General features: G+C 45.1%; 1 protein-coding gene across 2 annotated transcripts in view; it reads right to left on the bottom strand.

The window, feature by feature from the left end:
• Positions 1 to 25,749, bottom strand: part of FBXW4 (F-box and WD repeat domain containing 4) — a 59,123-nt gene that overhangs the window by 2,629 nt on the left and 30,745 nt on the right. Inside the window, exon 6 of one of the 2 annotated variants that reach the window (XM_064717046.1) lies at positions 11,173 to 11,238. The exons of the other annotated variant lie outside the window; for it this stretch is intronic. Within the exon in view, the coding sequence (XP_064573116.1) occupies positions 11,173 to 11,238 (66 nt within the window). The remainder of the gene's footprint in view (positions 1 to 11,172; positions 11,239 to 25,749) is intronic. 2 annotated transcript variants of the gene reach the window in all.

Raw genomic sequence — 25,749 nt, forward strand, 5'->3', positions numbered from 1 at the left:
ATTCTGCTCCTTGATCCAGCATCACACAGTTCTGAGGCACATCGCCAAATGCCTTAATTCTGTCTGTAATCTGGGCTAAAGCCCTCGTCAGGGGATAAAGACCACACAAAAGGAGAAATAGAGTCCTGGGAGATGTTAAAACAAGTAAACACCTTTGTGTCAGGAGAGAGAAATCGCTGATAAAGCAGATTAGCGCCTCGAGCCCTGGTGTCCCCAGATCAGAAGGCGAGCCCTGGCCGATCTTTGCAGCCAGCACGCTTCTATGATCACAGAGCTGGCGGCATGCTGGGGCCAGCCTGTTTCCCCACAGTCACTCTCCAAAGAGCAGATTATGTAGAATAACAATTTCTTTGTGGCTGTGTAATTCCCTCCGTGACCGTGGCTGTGGGCAGCTACATTGGACCTTGATGCCAGGGCCCTAGCAACCATTTAGAGAGGCCAACCAGCCCTAGCAATGGCCCCCCCATGCAAACCTCTCGGACAAGCTTTAACATCAAGTGCATGAATTAATCCCCCCCAACACGAATCCAGGGGTGCTGGCTTATTGGACTTTGTGTTTCTCCAGGCAAGGAATCGAGGGGATTCCAGGCTTCAGCCCTTTGCAACCTTCTCACAATACATTAACCCTTGGAAGGTTACTTGTAAACCAACTCAGCAGCAATTCTGCACCTGTCTGTGGGTTGAGAGATTGAAGCACTCATGGTTTGAGCACCATGAGCAAGAGCAGTGGGGTTTGGCTGGCACAGGTGAGTCATCAGATCCACTCTGAAGTGAGACATGGATGGACATGAGTGCTCTGGCACTCCCCCACCCTTCCAAGCACAGAGATCCCCTCCATCTGCCATTCTGCAAAGCCAGCAGAACAGACAGACATGCACACAGCCCTTATCAAGGCTTCTACAAAACCTTCTTCATCCTACAAGATGTATGTGTGGCCCAGAGTTGTAAGACACACAATAGAGGTATGAGGAGGAGTCAGCTGCCCTCCCAAACAAGAATCCTTGGATTATCTGTGAGATGCATAAGAATCTTCTGCCAGTTGCTCAGGCAGGAGCAAGGAGTTACTCCCAAGAGGTGAGCTACCCCAGCAAGCTCTAGGCAGCACCAGCAGCTTGGACCCTCAGCACCACCCAGGTGCTTCACTCCCAGTGTTTCTCCTTGCCTTCACACATCACTGCAGTGGTACCCAAGCACTTCAGCAGAGTCACACCACTTTTCCTCCCTCTGCTTACATTTCCATCCCAGGCAACAAAAATGAAAGAAAAGGCAACAAAAAAAAGGAAGCAGAAAAGGATTGGCTTTTCTCTGTAGGCATAAAATGAGCACAGATACTTGCAACTTACTGCAGCAAAGTAAACCTTGCTTTGCTGGTTTGTTAATCAGTTCAGTTCTCCTGGCCCAAGAACAGGTCAGCCAAAGCAGCTCTCAGGTGGGATCTGCAGCCTTTGGAAACAGGAGCAGCTCTTTGGCAATTTACAGAGGCAATGTGGTAGTTGCTACAGTGAAGCACTTAACCATCTGGCACCAGGGGAAAATTTACTGTGCTCTACACTGGGGACACAAAAAAACCACCAATGTGTTCTGGCATGGGCACACTTAAGGTGAAAAAGATGCAGAACACGATTAGTATTTCCCCTTTATTCAGCAGATTAAGGTGTCTCTGGACAGCTATCACCATGCCAGACTAGCTCTATGTGCTGCAGCATACATAGCCATGCTGAGCCCATGCTGGGAAGGGAATTCTGCCACCACAACTCTTCTAGTCTTGGGATCACAAGTTAGTGCCCACAAATTGTCCACTCTTGGTTATCCCAAATAACCCCTCCCCTCAAACCTCATACCTGAACAGCTTCCCCCTTTCTTGGGAGCAAAACCCACAGCTAATCCTTAATAACCCATAAAGGATCAAGATAACCCACGAACATGCAACAGAACAGCAGTACCTACACCAACACATCACCAATGGTTTCTAACAACTTAGAGAGACAAAGATACCTTCTCCATGAGGGACAGAAAGAGATGGCATAGCTATCTTGGACCTTTTCCCCAGCAGCAGCCAAACACAGCAGCAAACAGTCATCTTCTTTAATCGGTGGTCCCTTTTTCACCTAAACACCTTTCAAATCCCAGTAGGCTGATCCTCAGTACTTCAGAGGCCCTGTCCTTGTTACAGGCTGTGGAGGTTGCTCAGGAAGTGTCTGTGAAGACCAAGTAAGCCCAAACGTGGAAGGACCACACCATGTCCCCACCCTGCCATGCCCCTCCAGCAGTAGCAAGTATCTGTTTCATTCCCAGGTCTTCTTCAGGGAAGCCAGGCAGTTACCTGTGCAGATGGTAGCAGCTTTGCTTGTCTTTGTACTGAACAGCCTGGGCCAGATAGTGCCCACGTTCAGTCCCAGTGCTGGGTGGCACCAAGAGAAACAACTCTGCACCAGTGGAGCTCGGAGAGGCAGAATCACAAATGTGACAGTGCAAGTCTTCTGGAAAGACCACTCTAGAGCAAGAACTCTCCATTTCAGCACTTCAACCACAAACCACCTGGGCCAATCCAGCACCTACAAACACATAAGTAAGCCTCAAATGCTGAGGAATCTCATAATATTCCTAATTTTTCATACTTCCTGTTAAGCATCTAGATAGACTGAATAATATTGGCACTAATCCAGTACCTGCCCACAAGGAACAGAGCCAGAGCAAATCCAGCAGTCTATTTCATCCCTAGTACAGGAAAGTTGTGTTGGCACTAGGCTCCAGACTCCTTCGTGATAGAACAAGATGTTTAAACCAAGTTGATGTGCCTGGTAAATCCAACTGTTGAGTCCAACAGTGAAAGGCATTTTGTTCAGACACTATAGAGAATCCTTTGATTCATCTCAATCAATTTCCAAGTTCTTCAAGACTTCTAAAAATTACTTTTTAAATCAGATATTTATTCAGGATTTCCACATTTCACTCTTTCCTTCCCATGCTAGAAATCTAGCCATGAGCATAGCTCTCCTGATACCTCCAGAAGACAGGCAGCCCGGAAGCAAAGTAAAGGGAAGAAACAGTCTGGTTTCTTTAAGTTGTTGTTCTTTTTTTTTAAACAGCTTCAAGTTCTATTCCTTCTCAATCACTAATATGAAGACAAAATAAGGTCAGTCATGGCAGAGCCCAGATGGTTGCTTTCCAGATAACCCATGGAAAGTTGCTTCACCAAGTTAAAGTTATACACGGCCTCCCAAGCCACTGTAACTATTTGCATGGCCATAAAAGCTCAGGATCTCCCCGAGAACTTTCTCAAAGTCAGAGTCCAAAAGAAGTCTGCACCTACCTCCCTGGAGCCTGCCCATTTGCTGAGTATCTTGCCCAGCTGACTCCAGTGCACAAGAAACTACACTCCAAAAGCTGGAACGAAAAAACATTTTTCTCCCTACCCTCAATTTCTGGTGACTCCAATTTACTAGAATTGATATTATATAAATATGCAAACTCTAGGAAACTGCTGAATTTTGAACGTCTGTTGAAAACAGAGATGTGCAAAACTGAGGACAATTCACTTGCTCTGGAATCCTCATCTGTGAACTGTGATCATCCACCAAAGAGAAGAATCTACTGCACATAAGCAGATGACTGTTCAGAAAGCAAAGAGAGCAGTAAACCAGCATTTCAGCCCAAATAACTATTTGAAACAAGACAGGTGGGAAACATATACTTAAAAAAAAAAAAAAGGTATAAAGAGTCCTGTTCAGTTCCAAACACTGGGATATTTGATCTGAGTATCAAACAACAAAAAAGGAAAAAATCCTTTTAAAAATAATTATCCCAAGTGTAGCATTTGCACAATTTCTGTCACCCAGTTAGGAGAGTGCACCAAAACCAAAGGGAAGAGCTGAGCTGCTGTTCTTCTAGGTGCTTTGCAATAGCAGCTGAGGCACTGAGAAGATTCAGCAACTTATGCTAAGAAGGGAAAGGCTTGATCAAACAACATCTGTATTGCACACAGGGAGAAACAGATTCTTAGCAAAGTTATTCTTCTATCCTACCCCAAAGTTGCCCCTGCATTTAGACCAGGCTACTAATTCCTGCAGGGAGGTGTGGGATTGGATTGGGGAATTTTGAGGGAGCACCTCCAAGTGAAATGGCTCAGAGACGCTGTTTCAAGTGATTTTCAGGGCAAATGCCTCTCTCTGATTCCTCAGTGCAGCTGAAGGGACTCGAGGCAGTAGGGGGGAAAGACACCAACGACGGTCTGAGATTGTGTTGAGAGGAGAGACAGAAAAGGGAGTTTTGCCTTCTTTTCTTCTGCTTTCTCTGAATTGGCCCACACACATTTTAAATGGTCCAATAAAAAGATACAATTTCTTTACCTTTCCAGCTCTGGGACCCTGTGAGTTTTTGTTGTTCGGGTTCCCGTAAGGTTAAGTTCAGAGGATAAACTGACACACTGGGCTATGGGAAAAAGCCAGTTTCTTCAAATAAAGCCACAACGGTGCAAAAGAGACCCTGCTGGGGCTTTTATTTGGGAAAACAAACAGAAATGGCACCAAGCCCTTCTGCTTTACGAACCAATTTAACTATAAAACCAATGTTCTCCCTCTCGGGGGTGAGGAGGGGAGAGAGACAGGACATGACAATAGTCCAAAACCTTGAGGGGGAAAAAAAAAGAAGATAGGACAAAAAAGGTTGTCTATCCCCTTTTCTTTCTTGTCCACGGCTCCTTTTCTTAGCACACGTGTGTTCTTGTAAAAACGATTAGATTGCAATTTGTATAACATGGTGACCCCCAAATTCAGACATTTAACCCCTTTTCTCTGCAAAGAATGTCAAGAATGTCTTCTCTGTCTTTCTTTCCAACGGGAGGAGTAGGGGGGAATTCTCAAACTGTGATTTCTTGGAGGAAGAGAAAAAGAGGGAGGCGAGGAAAAGAAGCAGGGAATTCTCAAAGCCTCTCGCCTTTCGCCCCACTTGTGTGGGAACAGGCGGCTGTATTGCTCCCTTTCTGGACAGAGCTCTGCAGGTCTCCTTTACTGGGGAGACAAAAAAATTGAGAGTCCAAATCAAAACAAAGCCATCTGTTTAAATGAGCTACCACTAGCCAGTGACAGAGGGGGTTCTTCATTCACTCCTTCCCATTCTTCTCTCTTGCCTCTGTTGATTCTCTCTCAACCCAGGGAAAAATAAAGATTACTTTTGCTTTGGCTCAGAGGGATGAAACTGATTGATGTGCTTGGAGTGTCCAGCCCCCAACCATGCTCTCTGATTGTTCAGGGCCTTGTAAAGTTGTCATAAATATGCCTGAACAAGAGTTCAAAGGCCGCAGCATGCCCTGAACATGCACACATCCAAAAGGGATGGCTGGCCTCATGGTCCTTTCTGGTGGGACAGGGCCAAGACTGCCATGGGGAAGAAAAGATTTAGGATAAACACCTGTATGTTCCTCCTCTTACAATGATTTTACATTTAGGTTAAGATGGACCAGAGCCCTCTTAACAAAAAGAATGGAGAAGATGCCCAGCTTATGTAAGAGACTTCAGAAACATAGTGTCACAAAACCAAAGCCCAAGCAGAAAGCAGTAAAGAACAGCAAGGCCTCAGTTTTGAGAAAACATGCATACCATGGGAATACATTGCACAGACAAGACTGAAACTATCCATTATAGACAGGAGACAGAGTTCTGAACACAACAAAGTCTTCTAAAAGGGACAGTTATCCAAAAAACCATGACTTAAGAGGCTCCTGGCATCAGCAAGCTTTCTCCATAACAGGCTCAAGCTGGCCATAGGCCTGGAGTCCTGCTTCCAACAACACTCAAGATCTCAAGGTCTGGATTGGTCATTGTGATTTAAAACTGTATTCAGCCAAGACACAGATGCTGAGAAAGAAATGCAAGTCTGAAAGGAATAAGAAGCCTCTTTCCTACAAAACCTGGAGGAGCTTCCTTGGTGAAAAAAGACGCCTGGCATATGAATCTATAGAAAAGCAGGACTGGAAAGGGTATTCCACATCTACTGCATTTACTCTGCTGCTCCCCAAATCCTGTGAAACTGGCATCAGTGACAGGGTAACATTTGCTATTGCTTGTCTTTCCTGTTATCAGATATATGCACCCACTTCTCTGTGACTGGATAAATCCAGGTTAAATGTCTGGGTGAAACAGTCACCCCACACTTCTTGGAGTCAGTTACCTTTCCTTTTGATCTACCAACTCCAGTTCTGAATATATGTGCTTCCTTCACCCAACAGCTCCTTTGGTGATTAAATTAGAGGGTCTCAAACTTGCATAAACCTTGGAGTTCAAAGCTGAGGAGAGAATGCTCTTCTGCAGAAATTATTTTAGAACACAACATTAAGAAGTCTTGAGCCAAGCCTCTACATTAAAAACTTCTATTGAAAACATTCAGCAAGACTTATAACCAAGAACTAGACCTGCAGATTTTCATTTCACTCACCTACTTCCACACAACTAAAAAACTGGAGCACAACAGAAGACAAAGTCAAGAAGGACTGGATTTAAACAGGAAATCATCAGTCGTGATCAGCTGACCATAGTGTTCAATGCTATATGCTTCAACTCTCAAATTACACTTGCTGTTTAAGATCAGCACAGGGAGCACAAATTTTAACTCCATGGGCTCTGAAGAGCCACAGAAATGGATGCAGATCAACATAAGCTAAAAGTTGAAAAGACAGCAACTCATTCTTGCCCCGTCCACGGCCCAGACAGATGGAACCTAGCAATGGACCCATGGAAACACACTAGAAACATAGCAGCACATTAGCAAACTTCAGCCAGCTGCTTAAAGATGGTAACACTCATGCTGGCTCTTGGAAAGAAAGGGCACAGTGCAACAACACTACAGGCAGAACAGATTAGAAACCTGCTTAGCAGCTGCCTGGCTACCTCAGACTCCTTCCTAACCCTCTGCTGAGGGCACCATCCATACACCTGAATCTCCCTTCTCCTCCACTCCCAAGTCCCTCTCATGAATCCTCTACCTCCCACCTCCCCAAAAGCTGCAGACATCAAAGGCACCTGCCTTCAACACCTGAAGAGCAGGGGGCCTGACAGTCAAGAAATGCAACTCTGTATCTTCCCCTTCCATGCACTATTTTTTTCTTCATCTCTTTGAAAAAGGTGGCAGAGATAAATGGAGAACAAAGAAACAAGAAAAAGCCTCAGCTCTGGCCCACACCCTGCCTATTACTTAAGGGGGAAGGAACTCTTCCGAAAGAGGAGGAAAAAAATGTGCTCCGACACAATGGCTCAAAAGGCCAGGCAGCAAACCGGGCCACTTTGTACTGCTAACAAGGGAAACCTAATTACAGGAAGAGGGCAAAGAGGGACAGATAAAAGGGATACAAAATTTCAACATCTGTTGCCATAAAGGGATAAGAAGTGGGGAAACACAAAGTGTCAGTTTGGTGTCAGTGACGGCATAAAGCTACTTTCAAAGGGCTCAGGAGCAGGAGAAAAACCGAACAAGAAATTAGAGGGTTCTTAAAAAAAAAAAACAAAAAAAACACAGAAAACAAACAAACAAAATCTCCACTCTGCCAAAAATACCTTCAAAAGGGGGGAGGAGTTGGACAAAGACTGGCTATTTAAAAGGCAGAGGATCTGGGTGGCTTGCAGGGCACAGCTAACTTTGGTTGTTTTCAGAGCTCTTGTGCCCTGCAGCATGTCATGTCACAGGAAAGAACACTGTAGGATTTGTGCATTTAAAGTGTTTATAGCATGAAGACTACCATGTAAGACAGATCATTGGTCCATTTCAAATATCAGGCTTTGCAGAATAACTCCAGGAGTTGCTGCAAAGAGACCTCTGGATTATTCTATCTTATGGAGAAGCATCCTTGAGACAGGGGCATTTGTCACTTAATGACATGCAAGACCACCCCAATAACATGGGAAGCAACAGTTCTCTGCAGGCAAATGACAAATGCTGGCCTTGGAGCTGTCAGTGGTGCATGACCCTCATCTTCCAAGGAGTTTAAACTCCCAAAGGCAATAGAAAGAAGAAAAAAGAGGAGGAGGATCTGAATAAGGTTTCCTTTTCTCTTGCTTGCCATTAAGTGGCTGTTCTGTTGAGCCACACACTCACACTGGCAAACAAGACAGGACGGTCTGAATAGAGAAAGGCAGAAGTGAGCAGAGGAACCTGACCTGCAAGAGGGGCAGCTGCCATCATATCCTTCACTAAAGGAAGGACAAGGGTACTTGGAAGAGGACAAGGAGCCAGTAAGCTCTTATCCTTGATGCAAGGACACAGGTTAGTATCGTGTGGCCCATATCACTCACTGTTCCCCTTGCAGGCCTCTAATCACTGAACTTACAGCTGCTTTTACATACACACACCTTGATCCAGAGTGGGAATTAGTGCACAGCAACTTCCCCACATCTAAAAGCAATCAGATGGCACAGGGTAGCATGTGAGGGGTGAGAGATGTCCTCCACAAGTGCAGCTAGCCAGCTTCAAAAGCATATGAAAAAAATCTAAATCCTCCTTCATTACAGGAGACAGGGCCAGGTGTAGCAGCAGCTGGAATTTCAGCCATCAGAGACAGTGTTTTGGCATTATGCAGTCATTCCCCTGCTTTAGACTCCCTTGACAATTGCTTGTTGCTGCCTGTTGTGGCTTTGATCCAATGCCATCATCTCAGCAGAGTCAGAAATGAAAGACAGTTGTGGGAGTGGGATGCAGCAAGAGGCGTTTCCTTTCCCCACTAAAAATTTCCTCTGCACCAAAACCAGTCAAGCCCTTTTCAAAGCACAGGACATATTTACAGGTGAAGACATTATCCTCTTCCTCTTGGAGGGATGAGAATGGCTGCCCCAGGGTCAGGCAACAGCGAAGGTCATAAATACAAAACATACCATGACCAACATTGACAAGCACCAGCCAAGGACTTATCTGGCCTGGAACTAAGATGATCAGTACACAAAAGGTTATTTAAGCTTTAAATCCTTCGGTAGCACGTTCCAGATCACAGCTGTTGGATAAAAAGACCACCTACCCCATTGGAAGAGAATGGCACAGAAACTGTTGTACTGCTACTTACTCACCTCTCTGATGCAAAGAAAACTCCCCTAACTGAATTAGCTGATCCTGGACAGCACTAAACACCTCAGTGGTGCTAAGGATCCTCTGGTTTTCCAGAACACACCTTATGCATCATTCTACCCTTCCCAATTTTTTTTTTTTTGACAGAAATTACCTGGATTCTGTTCTTAGACATCCTTGCCATGTTCAGCCTCTTCGGGGTAGCCTCTGGGCCCTTCTGTGGCCACAAGAAAAGGGTAAGCAGCGAACTCAGAGGCCCTGGCTCTGACTGCCAGATGTTTTCAGGACACATTAAGCTCAGGAGAAGTTTTTAAGTCCTAGGTGGCTCTAAGATTTTAAGTTTTCATGCCACACTCTCAATCCTGGAGTCTGACCAGGGAGACAACATTCAAAAGCCTCAAAGGAACAGAAGCATTCCCTACAAGATCCCTTCTGGCAGTCACTGGAGCCTTTGAAGATGGATCCAAAGCTCTGCTGGGAAGATGAACAGTTTATGGAGAGTCAAGACCTGGAAGGATAGCTCTGTACTCCCTTTCTATGAATAATAATATCAAGCTTCACATACTAGAGTCCCAGCCATGCTTTCTACTCAGCCTCCCACCCTGCAAATGCTGACGAATCTACCAGCTCACACACAGGTCCCTGCAGAGGAAAAGACCCAGTGGCATGGTGCATTCCAGCTGTGACAGGTGAAGAGGGAAGAATAAGTTTGACACTCTAGCCATTTCAACAGAGGCCCAGTGGCCTAGGTTGCCTTGGCTTTTTTATTTGCCTGTCACTCAGGCTTTTACGTTATTGAAAGATCAAACTCCGCTGTGCTTGTTCATTACCTTAATCCTATTTTCTACACAGCTTTATTATCTCTTCAGGCTTCCTTGGGAAAGGCTGTCAGAAAGGTTGGGGCAGGGGGGAGAGGGTTGCCCATCTCCTCACCCCTGTCAGATGCCTCTATTCAAGAACAGCCAGAAGACTTGATGGGCAGGGGTATCACAGCACAGCCTGCATCCTTCTGGGGTACTCCAAAGGCACCACTGGATGGATCACTAAGAAACATGCACCATAAGTAATGCACTGGTGCTCTTTCCTGCTCCAGCTTGTAGGATGCATTGTTGGAAAGTATTTTTGTTACTTCAGAGAAAAAAACTGCTGGTTTAAATTTGTATTTGATAGAGTTGACTTAAACAATCTAAACTATTTAAACTATAGATTAGAAGGTAACTGGTCTCAGACCTACCCTGTGCCCACACCAATCCTCCTCCATCCCCTTTCCCCAAATACAGCTCTACTAATATTCCTCAGGCCCCTTCTGCCATTGCTCACCTCACTTCTGACAGCACTCCTTTGGATAATCTGAGCTGTGCCACTCCTACCCAGAGCGTCCTGGTCCTGGAAGGCAGGGCTGCCATTCCAATAATCCTGTGAAATATTTGCTATCTGTCCATCACTACACTAAGACCCTCAGGCTGAGAGTTTCAAATTTGTCAGCAGTTGAGTTCTCACATCAAGATTTGAGAACATTTCCCCAGTTGCTAAGGTCAGCACCTTCACCGAACAGGAACTACTCAAAGACCCCAAATCAGAGGCCACAGCAATTAACTTCCTCAGTGCTCATTAGGACAAAGAGAAGACAACGTGCCTAAGTCACTTCCATAGATAACCTGTTGCCACACATCACCTCTCTGAGCTACTGGAATTGCCAGGCAGGACAAGGTGACTTCAGAGCCTGTGTTTGCCTCTGGCTTCCCAGCACCAAAGAGAAATGGGTGAATGGGAGGATAAGGATCACCTTCCTCACCTCCTCTGGCTGAGGCATCAACAGAGACAGATGAAAAGGAGGGTGTAATGGGTATATTTTGACTGTATACAGGTAATGGGAAGAAACCAGGATGGCTGTGCCATCAACTGGAAAAGCTGAGAAGAAAAGCCTAGTTAGTGAACCAGAACCACCCCCGCATACCCCTTTCCACGCCAGTTTGCTTTGTCCCCCACTCCTCAACACATCTCATCTTCTATCATCCCTTGCCTATATTGACAACATGAATAATACCCTTTTGCAGCATTTCCAATATTGCATTGATATTCACTTTTCTTGTCAAGTCCCTCCCTGTAACCTGGAAGCTCACTCACCTCTCAAGGTCCCAGATTCTCAGAGGTGAGATGTGTCCACAGCAGGCTGTCCCTGTCACAAATGAGCTGTTTAAGAAAACAAAGAAACAAAAAAAACACTTACTAATCCTCATGTTCTGAAGAAAGTGCATGAGCAAGACAGAAAACAGATTACAAGACAGACTTTGAATTCTGGTTCAAGATGATTTCAGCATGTGCCACCACATTTCACAAGGGACGGGCAGCAGCAAAGGCAGAGCTGCCAAAGGACTCTCACTAGCTGAGCTTCCCAGATGCAGCAGGTCACAACTGCAGAGAATTGGCAGGACATAAAATGTATTTGTAAATACAAAGGGAAAACCTAAACAGGAACATCTGTAAACAACATTTTCAAGTGGGTCAGTACAGAACTTAGCATGTTTCATATACAGTCAGTGCTGTAAGCTGCAGAAAGACCCCATGGAAAATTTACTGTTATTTCCTACTTCATGTCTCACTTTTGCTTGTTGGCAAATTCTGAGTTTTCATGAACTGGCTGCAGCATCACAGGCCTAAAGAATCACAGAATAGAGGTCTCTGGTCCAGCCTGCTCAAAGCAGGGCCAATTTCAAAGCTGGATCAGGTTGCCCTCCCCAGTGCTCAGGCACTCTGTTAGAGGCAGCAATATTTGGCTCCATTTACACCCTCCAGCAGGGCCCATTCCAAAGTCATCTTGGCAGTGCTACGTCCCTGCTGCACATGCTGGCTCCAGAGGTCACATGACACCCACTGGCCTCATACTAGTTCATAAGACAGAACAAATCCTTAAAATCAAGCGTGAGGAACATGGGTGCTGTGCTATCCAAACCACACTGCTTGGTTTGTGCCAGCTGCCCATTCTCAGTCCAAATAAGAGGAAGCAGCTCATCCAAGGATTTCTAAGGAAGTTACAAATTATCTCTCACAAAGCCATATTTATTGCAGTTACTGAGAATAAAATGCCAAAACTACGTTTAAGTCAATGCAACAAGGATAGCATGAACACAGGAAATAGAACCTGCTTTAAATAAAAGCCATTTCAATGCTTTGCCTAAAGAACTTTTGCAGTATGATACAGAGCTAACAGCTGAAACATGAAAGCAAAATAAGAAAACAATGTCATGTCTATAAAAATAGCAGTTAGAGTAGTTTTTAACATTTCTTTGATCCTCTACAGTATTCTTTCTTTGGTAGTCAAGGTGTCTGCAAGCTTCTATTGTACCAGGAATGGATTCTTGCAACAGCCTTGACTTCTGTGAAAAGTACTACTGCTGCTGCAAGAAGGCACTCAGCAGCCAAGTGGTGAACACAGGCTTAACTCAATCGAAGCCAGAGAAGGACCAGATGGAAGCAAGACTGGAACTCAGGACTCCTTCTACTCCTTTCTCTGTGGTTTAGCTGAGCAACTGGTTTCTCCAAACATTAAGGCCAAAGCAGCACTGATAAAACACTCTGCAAAAGAGGCAAGCAGATAACATCAAACCATCAAACCACACCATGGAGGTGTCCACAAGTTCTGTGAGCTTATCTGCCCTTTAGGCTAGAAAAGGCCTGCAGAACTAGAGCTATTTCAAAGTGTCTCCAACCAGGATGTCTTACATGCAAAATTCCAGGTTCATTGGCAGTGCACATGCAATCAGCCAAAGCACCTGTAGCACTGGGCTGTCCCTACAGCCAGGTGCTGCAGAATGCTCACATTACTCTTCTCCATCTAAGTCCCTGACCAAAGTCTGAGAGTCTATGGAAAATCCAATTCCTGTTGCTGTGCAGCAGCCACCATGATCAATTAAGAAAGTGTCCAGCATGTCATCTTTGGAAACATGGTTTCTGCTCAATGCCTACCTTCTCTCCACCATAGTCCAGGACAGGAGGGAACATTTCTCTTTTGCCAATGTCACCCACCTCAGAGGAGAACAAGCAAAAGACACCTGCTTTGGCAGCTTGTCCGTCAAGCCCCATGTCTGGAAAGCAGCACTTTGGTCAGGAGGTTCCCCTGCTACAAAGCTAGGTGTTGGGTTTTGTCTCCCCCTCCCCAGCCATAATCCATTAATAACTACTAAAGTCAATTACTGTGGTTAGAAACACAATAGCAGTCAGGGAGTCAGTCAAGCAGGCAATTGGGTGCTTAAGATTTTTCTTTTGGGGGACAAACTGACTCTGTCCCAGCAGAGAACACTCTCACGTGGGAGACAGATCCCTTTGTGCAGAAGGTATGCACAAGGCTTTGATGGTTGCCACAGGTCTAAATTACCATGGAGGCACACCAACAGGGAGAAAAAGGTGGGAGGAACAGCTAGGTTTAATCCTCCCTCATGCTGTCAGTTCTGGACTTCAGCTTTCCCTCCTTGGTCCTTACCCCCCACTCCTCAGAGAGAAAAAGAAAAAAAAAAAAGGAGGAAAAAAAGCATTAGATAAAGAGATTTTTCTCCAGCATCGAATACAGGCCTCAGGGCCACAAACAAGTCTCTTCTGGGTAAAGCTGACTCCATTCAGTCAACAGGAATTTTGTCTCATACTTCAGTGGGATCAGGTTTGCAGGCCTTATCTTTAACAGCCTGAGCCCATTAGCAAGCAAAGATAAGACTTCTCCCACAAGAGCAGGCCACCTTCACTGCAGCATTAGAATGCAGCATTCACAAGACAACGTGCACAAGAAGAGGTACCAATGAGAAATTCTTGAAGCCTGAGAGTGAACTGACCTTAAAGTCTGGATTCCAGGGCATGATACAGGGCCCCTCACCTTGAGTCTGATCTGCAGGCACACACCTTGAAGCCTCAGATGTCTCATAACTGGGAACCTCTCACAGGTGACAGTTTTACTTCAGGTAAAAGAGCAACAGAAGTCAGCTTTCCTATGTCTAAACCAACATGCAGATTGGAGGAAAGCATGTAAAGCTTGGCTCCAAAACTTCTGAAACTTCATTTAGTGTGGAAGAACAGGCTGAAGCCTTCTATCAGGCTTGCTTCTTTTGCATGTTGTCCTCACAGGGATCCCCTAGGAACTAAAACCAAGCCAAAAACCAAACCAGAAAGGCAAGAATTTTGCACAGCATTGAGATACACATACTTCATAAACAGCATATTTTTGTTGTCCAACACAAGGAATCTTCCAACTCATCTGATACTTTGATGCCCTCTTTTTTTATTTGAAACTCCCTACTGACAGAGAGGAGAGGAATAAACAAGAGGGGAAAAAATCCCCAAAAACAACAGAACAACCAAGAGCCTGCCTCTCCAGAAGCCAGACCTTCTCTCTGTTGCAGAAGAGACGTTCATTAGACATCATCCCCCCACAATAGAAGCTGGGCCAGGAAATGAAAGAGAGCACACATCCTGGCAGTGCTGTTGGAAGAAATACAAGAACTCTCCATCTGACTGAACTGTGGTTGTTGAAGATCCCATGGCATTTCTGGCAACAGCAGTAGTGCTCTGGCTACACTCCAGCTGCAATAATCCCATAGCTGCTCCCAAGGTGCCAACTACAGTTTGACTCGTAGCATCCCTCTTTACCCCATCCTGGCCAGACCATTGCCAGATGTGAACAAACCAGAGGAACAGAGGTAGATGCCCATTAGTCCTTTTGGAAAGAAGCTGTTTATCTTGAGGCTTGGAAGCAGTATCAGCTCCAGAAACACAAGTCACATTGAACCACACATATTTTCCCCACGATCAACTCAGCCTCCAGAGTGGGTCCTGCTTGAGCTGGGAATCCTGCAATGCAAAGTCATTGAAGGAACCTGGGTAAAACAGGTCATTTCCCATCTCAATACATCTCTGTGCCCCAGGCTTGTGCCCTTCCCTGTACTGTAAACAGATTGCTTCTCTAGCTCTATTCTGCTCTTCAGGGATTTCAAATCCAGAATCTGCTTGACACGTGCAAGAGCCCGCTCCTTCCTCCTGGCGCTCTCCCCCGCCCCCTGGAATTGGACATCGTTGTTCCATTTTGGAAACTATTATATATGGAGACTCACTGGACTGGGAAACAAAGAAGTTATTACTTGACAGAGCCCTGCAGCTGGGAATGTGGAAGGTGGGGGGAGAAAAGGGGGAGAACCAAGGGAGACAGGATGGGGCGGTTGGTAGCAGTGTTATGGAAGCGATCAACAGAAAGGACAGCTCAAAGATGGGAAACATCTACTTTAAAAAGTCTCAAGTGAGATGAGAAAAGAAGGAGAAGAGAAAGCAAGTCCAAAAGGGAGATAGGAGAAGAGAGAGAGCAGTTGGTGCCGACGGTGCCGCGGGTTAAACGCACGGGTCTGTGGGTTTGTGTAGCCTTTGATTCAGCCCTGACACGCTTTGGCAAGGGAGGCCACCGGAGCTGTCAAATCCTTCACCAACGTGCCCATCAATTGTATTCAGCTCTCCCCGACCCGCACTGGCATTTTAATTACTGTTGGGTAAACTAATTTGTACAAATGAAGGCAACTCTGCCTAATAGAATATGCAAGCTCTCTGACCTCTGACAGGCGATGACACAAGATACAAAGGAGGCAGAGGAAGGCTTTTTATCAGAGCCTTATTACTCTCTATTACTCCAATTAGTTAAGCTCCAGTGCTCCTAATTGGGGGAAAAAATTGCAATTAAATCAATTTTTGATGGGCTGAAAGTGGGTTACCGAACCGCCCTGCCTGTGAAACACTGATATTATAGCAGCAAAGGTCAAAGTCTTTGTCGGCACCTGTGGGGCCCCCACCTCCCCTCTCCAAGCCCCTCTGTGCCCCCCCAACACACACACTCAGCTCGCCAAGGCGAATCATTAGAACATGTCATGTCTTATCGCGGCCGCCACCATCCCGCCAGCCTCATCAGTTGACATCATTATGAAAGGTAACTCCTCCAGCATGAATACAGTGCTAAGGTCACACAAACTTGATGGAGCCCCTGCTGAAGAGCAGATGCAACAGTAACAACATTGTGAAGGGGAGAGGAGGAGGTCAGAAACCCAGCACAGGGAGTTTTACCACCTCCAGCATGAGACTTCTCCAACAGACCAGATCCACACAAAGGGAGGGAGACAGAGTGCAGGGGAGCAAGTGCTCCTTCTGCAGGGGCATTTAATTTGCAAGGAGAAAAAAAAAATAGCACAGCATCAGTTTAGCGTCTTCTTTATGAGCAAGCAGGTACCACAAATATGCAAGAAATCCCATCTGCCTTAGATTCAGGCAATGCTGGACAAACCCAGGACTGGGTGGTCATGCTGGGCTGGTGTTGCCCCTTCACTGTCCTAGACCAGTTTCTTTAGCTGTACTTTGTACTTCTCGCAGGATGACCAGAGACCTGAACCAAGCATCTTCAGTATCTCAGAAGTCAAGACAGCTGGATTATATGTTAACATTCTGTAACCATAAATTCAACAAAAATCAACAGGTAAGACAGCACCTAAAGCTCACCCTGAGCAAGCAGAAGATACCCACTGCAGCACAGCCTCACCTTTGTTGAATAACCTTCCCAAAAAGACCCAGCAGCTGAAGGCAAATAGCCAGGCTTGTTCCAGAAACAGACTGGAAAGCTCTGGCAGGTTTGCTGCTGCTTCTTTGAGTTCACGTACATGCTACAGCATCCCCCAAGGCACCAGTCAACTCAGAGTTAAATTATGCTCCTGATATACCACATAAATGTCACACAGAGAAGGTACAGAAGAGCTCTGCCACACCCCACCATGGACTCAGCACAGAGAGAAAACAAAATGCATAGAGAAGATGATGAACCCTGCAACACTGACAACCACTACTGCTCCAAAAGGAAATCCTGTGCTCTTGCAAGGAGCACCAATGACACATGCATGAACAGATGCACTAATAACTCATTCATATGCTACCTCAAGTGGACCACTGAAAAGTGTCTTTCCCCAGAAAGACAGCATTTACATTTTGTCCTGAAGGGCACTGTAGAGATGCTGGATTGAAATATGAAGTCACATCTGAGGCAGAACTCCAGCTCACAAGACAGAAGAAATGCTCATGTCACTTCCTCCCATCTCATACACTTCATGCCTCATGACAGAGGGAACATCAGCTTCACCTCTCCAACCTTCCTCCTTGGCCTCTAACTTCATGTCTTCCTCCAGACTTCAGAGATACTCAGGCTGAAGAGCAAAAAAAGCTTTTCTTATTCACATAAGCCCAATTCCTGGCATGGTAGACAGATCACTCCTACTCTAGCAAGCTGCTTTAGCAGGTGTCCAACCTAGACACCTCCATCCTGCCTTCACTTCTTTGCAGTTTCACCCCATACTCTGTGCCCAAGTTACCTGCAACCTTGATCAGTGTCCCTTCAGCAGCCCTGCAGCAGGTAAGTTCTGTGAAAACAAGCCACCAGACAGAGAGCACAAGTCTCATTTCTGGAAAAAAACTGAGCTCAATGACATAAAGGCAAAGATTCCAGACAGGACAAACACATGCACACTCTTCCACACTACAGTATTGAATGGAAAATACCCTTGATTAGAAACTACCACAAAACAGTCCTGATGTTCCTAGGCCTGTTCACATCTAAATATCAATACTTTCCCCAATACTCCACATGACACACACTTTTAGAAAGAAACAAATGTTCAAAAGAGGACTACATTCAGATTAGCTCTATAAGAGTTGATTTAGGATCTTGAGTGTTCCTGTACAAGAGGAATATTGGAACAGTGCTTTTCACAATGCTGCTGTCATTTTTCAGAACTTCAAACAGAACTGCTTTTGTAGCTGCAAGTATTTGACATCAACCTGCTCTTTTATTAAAAGTCTTGAAAATCTATTTTTAACAATGCAAAATACATATTTACATGCTATGTCTAACAATCTTTATCTTTCCTCATTTCCCAAACCTCTGGGCTTGCCAGGCATGGAGTAGTTGTTCGTGCAGAGGCCTTTGTACAGAAACTCCTTATCACTCTTGAGACCAAATTTAAATCCCAAATGATGCTCAAGTTATTACTGTGATTACAGGAAAAAAGAGACTCCTTAGCCATAACAGAAATTTAATCCAGAACATAATTCAGGCACTGATCTGAATAACTTGTACCAAAAATCAAAGTCCGTGCCAAAACTGATTTGTCTGTGCATGCCTACCAGGCCTTTCTGTGAGCAGAGCTCTCTGCAGGCAACCACTGGGGTTACATCTTAGAAGCTGAATAATAAAGAAAACATGACTCAACTGAGAAATCACTTCTGAGTCTAAAATCTGGGCTGTGCAAGAGATACAGCTCTCTATTCCGACAACAGAGAGCTTTCTGAGAAAAAAGAGAAGGGGAGAAAAAAAAGAAGAAAAAGGACAAAATCTAGGGACTTTCAGGTCAGTTTGAGACTAGGGAATTAACACCACTACAGCACAGTTACATCAGCTTATCAGTAATCAGAACAAAATCTCAAAGAAAATATTTAATGCTCAGAAGCTACAACATTAGAAATTCAAAGAAAGTGGCTACTAAGGTACATTTGTGTTTTGAGGAGTTAAAGGTTTATTTGGGTTTTTTGTTTCTTTTTCAAGTGCAGGTGAAATAACCACATCTGGTGTCTCAACTTCCTTACTCACACAAAGCATTGTCCCTTCCAACATCACTACAGAAATCTCAGCCATCTGTAGCAACTTCATCCTATGCTCTACTCTTGCTCTACTCCCCAGAGCAGCCTTTCAAACACCAATGGGCAACGCTCCTGAGAGGTACCCACCAGACAGCAAGCTCTACCTCCAACTGCTGCACACGCCATCTGCAACACAGTACACAGGAGTTGCAAGATAACTTCATAAAATCTCCATCTTGAGAAAATTCCCTGGGTTTTTTGGAATTAATTGAAAGGAAGGAACAGGTGGAGCTGCTGACTGAGAAGCAGAAAAACATGATCCCTGGATGAGATAAATGCACAGTATGAGACACTGGACACCATTTGTACCTACAGACTGTCATGCACCTTGGGCAGATCTCTGAGGGCCTGGCATTCAGTTCTCACCAACCTGCACACCCACTTCCAGCCCTCACACCCATCACATTTCCCCTCTCTGCTCTGGTCAGTACTGTTTTCCTTCACCCTCGCCCCCATGGGGAAGACACCCTGAGCTCAATCCCCCCCCAGACCCAGCAGCCCCCTTGAGCTGGGGGCTCTGGGCCCACACACAGCCTTACAAGAAGCTCTGAACTGCAGCCCTCACTTCCTCAAAGCCTGCCCAGGTGTAAAGCTCCAGCGATTCCTTTTTCTTTGCCATTTTCCCTCCCTCCTCCCTCTCCTCCTAGCCCCACCAACATTTTCAGGCCACACAGTGAGCAGGGAGGCTGGAGTACATGAGGACCACTGCAGCAGTCGTGCTGTTTTAGGCCCCCCCAACTCAAGACAATTTCTAAGAGCCATTTCTTATCCTCCTCTCCGTGAAATGATTTCTGTTAATTGCCTGGTGGGAATCAGTTATAGGTGGGGGAGACTCTCCCCACCACACACCCTGGCCCCTAATTGGCTTATTGAAGTTTTAACGGGGCTTTCACCTGGAGAAGCTGGTAATTATTCCCTTCATTCCCCTCTTGCTCGTACCTGTAGCTTCACACTTGGGGCCTGCCTGGCTCCACAGGGGGGACTTTGTTCCCTCTAACTACAGGCCCCACACAAATAGGCCCAGCAGCAGGAAAACAGGCAAAGTGGTAATTTTCAGCCTGGCGTAATTAGCCAAGGTTCTTTCAGCCCAAACTGCTGAATGGGGAGAGGGCTGCTGGGGAGGGTGCGCCATGTGGGAATGGAGGACTGGGCAGACAAAGAGCTCTCGGGGGCTCCGATGTGGGCCGAGCAAGAGGAGGGGAGGGAGCGGGGCACTGCGCCTGGCACAGCCGGGCACGGCCAGCACTGGGACACTCAGCCCAGGGCATCCTTCCCCAGGCTGTGCAACAGGCCAGTGCAGGATGCCAAAAAGCAGTAGAGGAGAAAAGAGATCCAGCGATGCACAACAGAAGCATGTGAAGGGGTGCGATGCATGACGCATTCTTGAAGGTCTGGTGCAGCCTATGCTCCCAGGACAGGATTTCTAGTCTAGTACCTTCACACTGAGATTTGGAAAGGCAACAGACCCAGGGAGAATAAGCTGGACAGTGCAAGTCCTGAACAGGATAGCAGGAACTGTGAGAAGGACAGAGTGAGGACTTTTATTGCTGAGAAAAATCATCAAAAAGTAAGTCAACTCCTCCAGCATCTGCTCCAAAAGTCAGGCAACAACCATAACCAGGAGGACAGCAAAAAAGGCTCCAGGTTCTCTTTTTGCTGAGGCATCTCCCATTAGCAAACCAAAACTGTTTTTCATAGTGGGACTTCACTTGTGTCTCTCTTTCTGCTACAAGGCTTTGGTTTTGCAAAAAACTACCAGGAAATCTGCTCCACATGGGTTCAAAAAACCTGGCCACCAGCGTATCGCTCCTGTGTTAAATCAGACTGATGTCAGATGTCCCACAAACCAGAAACTGGCATCCTGCGTATGGCAGGCTGCCTCTGCTGATCCTCAGAACTTGTTAGCATCTACACTTTTTTTGAATTACCACCATTACCTTCAGGATAGAAATGTTTGTCCTGACTTGTCAGGTCTTGTAGACAAGTTAAAGCTGATGCTCAGCTGGATTAATCATCACAGCTTCAGTGCAATGGGGTCTGGGAGATTTTTTGTTTGATTTTAAAGTTTTAAAAACTTCACCTTGTGTCTCTTATGATTGCAATATCCTACCAGAAAGCAAGAATTGTCATAATCTAAAAGCTTGGTCCTGATTCTGCAATGAAGACCAGGTGAAGACCCAGCAGGGAAGTGAAAAGATGCCACTATTATCAAAGGACAGGTACACTGGAGTGCTGAGCAAGCCCTAGGAGATGATGCAATTACAACAATCCTGACAACAAGGAAAGGAGACCCTCAGGGACTCCAATTGTAGGGAGGGAGCAGGCAGGCAGCACAACCCCCAGGGAACAGACTTTTAATTTCTGAGCTGCCTAAAATACAACAGTGACACAATGCTGCAGCAGGTTGCAAACTAGAGAAACAAATTGCCTGGTTCAACCCCATGATTCTGGTTTCTTTTCAGGCCATATCTATTTCTATCACATTTTATGAAAGACTCTTCCAGAAAGGATCATTTTTCAATTTCAATCCTATTTATTTCAGCCTCACCCAAGATGCCTTAAGTACTTGTCACAGATAGAGGAGGTCAGGCAGATACTACTTGCCTTTGACCCATCAATTCTCAAGACCTTTCCTTAGAACAACTTTTGACACCTCTGGACAAAGTATGCTTGCTGTGAAATCCATGCCAGCATCTGAGCAGCAGACACCAAGAATAAACAAAAGCAGGCCCATGACCAATTTCAAGCCTGTGCAGAAAAACAGAATGAACATTCCCTGCACCAGTGGGAAAAGATATGTAATGTCATCTCTGCTCACATTTTATCACAAACCTTATGTGGTCCAGGGCTTTTTCTTCTTATAACCTCACACCCTACAAGAGGACATGTGGAATTGATTTCATATTCCAGCTGTCACTGCTTTGGAAAAAAAGTCTAAATATTTGCTCATGTATAGAAAATGCTTAAAGAATCATAATGCAAAAGAAGAATATCTCTTCTATTTATAAAATACCACCTTTCTATTTTTTAAGGTCTGGGACTGCCAAGACCAATCCTAGTATTTTTTCAGATGTGACTGGCAAAGTTTTCAGTTAACAAGTATTGTTTTAAAAATGCATGCATATATATATAGAATGACATTTTATATAAACTTTTCCATTAGAATCTATGACAGAAAATTACTTTTCAATAAGCAGCAATCCATGCATGCCAGTGAGGTCAGGGGGAAGGGAGAATCCTTTCAGGTCTGCCAGAACAACTAAAAATCAAGAATGCTTCAGTTTAAAACTGGAGGTGGAAGGAATCTCTTTTACGAGTGCCATAAGCCACAAATTATTTTTGTCTTTTTCCTTTTGCCATACAGACACACGTATAATAAATTCAAACTCTAATATTTAGGAGAATTTTGAAAAAAGTAATCAGGATGGTGAGGAAGAAGAGGAGTCAAACATATACTTTCCTTATCTTAGCACACAGGGCAGCAGTTCTTTCTTGATACCATGCAGAGGCTGTACTTGTTCATGCTTTTAGGGGAAAGAACCCAAATCACAAAAACCTCTGCCCTGTAATATTCAAGCTATTTACAAATTAAGTCTAAGTGAGTTCTTCATCAGGGGATAGGGAAATAATACTCAGAGGGTTTTAAGAAGTCAAAAATCAGAAAAGGTGAAAGGGGAAAGGGATGTATATGGAGCACATGCTACACACAGAGAGGGCCAGGACACTGAGGCATGGAGACACAGGTGCTCTGTGGAGGAGGGAAGCAAAGCCTCATCTGGGTTTAACTCAGCCATGAAATGACTCCTAGAGCTTTCCTGTGCTGATCACTCCAGTCCTGACACGGACACGCTTGCAACAACGTTAATCCATTTGCCCCCAAAGCTCTGGGCAGCTTCCACCTCCCCAGTTCTCCACAATATGATTTGCCTCAGGGTTTTCATACTATGTGTTTGGAGCATGTCACCTCTTCAGCCCTAAGCAACCAAGATCCTGAATAAAACCCCTCCTCCCCATCTGCAGGTTCAGGGCATGCTTGGTTGTGAGCAAGCACCAGAGTGAGAAATCAAACCTGGCAGTCAGGCCAGAAAGCCCCAGCCCTTCATGCAGAGAAAGGCATACAAGGCTTCATTAACAGATTAATACACATCTAAGGCATAAAGATGTTTAGTGGCCACCTCCCACACAGATCACAAACCACCCAAAAACTCGCTGGAAAAGTTTTGCAGAAGCCAGAGTTCAAACCATGCTGACATCAGTAAGGTACAGTTTCACAGCACAGATTATGACCTTCAGTATATGTAATCAGGCTGGGCTGCAAGGCAGGATAAGAATTATTACATTTCACTGATAACTGAGATAAGCCAGATGAAGATAGGAAAGTGATCAGGCAAAACAGATGGCACAGATATAGGGAAAGGATAGGAAAAGAAGGTGAGCAGTAATTTATTACAATGCTGTATGTCAGTATATTGGGGGAAAACTACGCATAAAATGGTATAAGAGGGAAAGGATTGCCTTAGAAAGGACTGAGAAAAAGACTCTTTAGGCACACATGCCAAGTCTGCAATGGAACAGAGGATTCCCTAACATACATTGTCCTTTGATGACAAAAATATCTGATAAAGGGATATTAAGTACCACACTGCCTCCTGCCCCTCAGTAAGCTCCTGTCCAGATGAAGCAGGACAACCTGCTGGCAGTCAGTCCTCTAACACTTCAAGGAACAGAAGTCTGGAAGCTTTAAATGCATAGGCAGCTTTGTGGGCAGGAGTGTGAAACCACAGTTTCCTCCTTTCTTTTCCATTGCTTGCCCTATTTCCATGTGCTCTGAGAATTCAGGAAGTCACATCCAAAAACACAGCTATTAAAAGAACAGTTTCTACTCGTTAAGTCAAACACCCACACAAAGGAATGCCAAAACCAAGCTCAATCACACTGAAATGAACACATTACTCAAACACCAGTATTTGATTCTGCAGCCAGTTACAAGCATCCCAGTCTAAACTGACACTCATCTTTTATCATGTGAATACATAAGAACCAATTACATGGCCATCAATTCATGTTGGGCTGCATCTCTGTGGGCTCCAATCACAGGCTGCCCTGGGAGGAAGTGATGAGCTTACCACAGCTCAGGGATGCCTGAACTCCACTCCAAACAACAACTGGCCAGCAAGTTGTGGCTTGCTACTGCTTCACACAAGGCCATTGATATTAGAGTTGGGGTAGCTTGGGAAAAATATTAAAATTTTAAACAGAGCGAAGGGTATCCAGAGAGAGAAATTATTCACTGTATAACCACATAAGACAATCAAGCAAAAGGTTTAAAAATGGAATAACATGTTTCTTCTTCAGGACACAACACTGAATTTGAAAGGAGCCTGTGAAGCCCAGAACATTGACAGGTTCAGAAAGAAGAGATGAGCTGCTCACAGAGTTATCTTCTGCAAATATGAAAGAAACATTGGTCCAGATGAAAACTCTAGACAGGGAAACCCTAACCTCTCCTCGTTGGAAGCTGGGAAGCAATAGGCAGGAAAAGAACTTTTGCTCTTGTTTCTTACTTTCTCCATAGACATTTACTACTGACCACTGCTGAACACCAAATGCTGGGGTAGAAGTATGCTGGACTGACCCACCATGGCCAGAAGCAGAAGAGAAACACTCACTTTTGTCAAGCCATGGCCCATCGAGTTCACTTTTTTCATCTCTAGTGGTACTGGCCGATGCTGCTCAGGAAGAACATGTAAGCTTGGCAACCTTCTGTGGTCATTCACTTTGCATCCACAGTTTCTGTATTAAGGATTTTAAAGAGTGTATCCCCATCTAGATCTTCATTATGTACCTGTTATCCATTAATTTACAAAATCACTTTCAAAACTGCTGGCATCATTCACCTCCACAACCCTCTGCTCTGAGACCATCAGAAAACAGATGTTAGAGAAACATTACTGCTTTTCTAATATCTGGAGCAGGCTCCCTTGCTTCTCCACTGTCAAAGAGGAGAAAATCCAGGGGAAGTGTACAGAAAATGAAAACATGCTCTAGGCCAAGACAGAAAATCAGACGCAAGAGAGAAACTCTTCAATCAGACAGTCCTGCTCCATCCCCATCCCTCATTAAATCAGCCTGAACAGCCAAAGCAGGTCACTGAACAAAGCACAGGTGTAAAGCTCAACACAGCTGCACCAGAAGGAAGAGACCAAGCACAGTAATAGTAGCAATTGCTGCTTGACCCAGCTCAGTCTGCAATTGCTGCTACTGATGGGTTCACTTCTTTCAGGGGTGGGGAAGAGGCACACAGATTTCTTTTTCCCCTGAAAAAAACCTAAGCTGTTGGGTTCCAGCTTGCAAGACTCTTCAGCCCCCACAGTAATAAATCTTTGGCACTATAAATCACCTTGGTACAGGTCTCTCTTCACAAAGGAAATGGGCTCTCTCTTGTCATTAGCTGCCTGTGTCTACCAACCATGGCAGGGCCTCATTCAAGTCCTCTTTGATGGACGGTTAGACTTAAAGGAATATGTACTTCAATCTCAGAGGGGAAAGAACAAGAATTTACTAATTAGACAGGGCAATGCCATTAAAAGCTGGCTTTAATACCTGGTCACAAATTAGCCCTGCACCTGCTAAGTGTGAGGATGCCTACAAAGCAGTAAGAGTACATCCCACATGTGGGGATGGTGAATGGAGCATCATGAGCCCACAACACCTCTTCAGGGCAAGAAAGTGGTTGCAGTGGTTGTGCTCCATGCAGTTGGGAGGGAAGGTAGAGAACATCTGACAAATCCTAGATAATGAACCACAGAACACAATACAGGCAACACGGCACAGAAAGAACAGACTTTCCACTCTGCCTTCCAGTCTGTAACAGTCTCACACTGCTCTGAAAAGAAACCAGAGGCAATGGAGCCAAGAAGAGAGCCAGAGCCACACAATTTCATCCACGTTTCCAGCGTCCGATTCAACTCACAGCAGAGATTCAGGATGCCAGCAAGCCAAGGA

This window comes from Zonotrichia leucophrys, chromosome 6 (assembly GCF_028769735.1).
Source record: "Zonotrichia leucophrys gambelii isolate GWCS_2022_RI chromosome 6, RI_Zleu_2.0, whole genome shotgun sequence".
Classification (NCBI taxonomy): Eukaryota; Metazoa; Chordata; class Aves; order Passeriformes; family Passerellidae; genus Zonotrichia; species Zonotrichia leucophrys.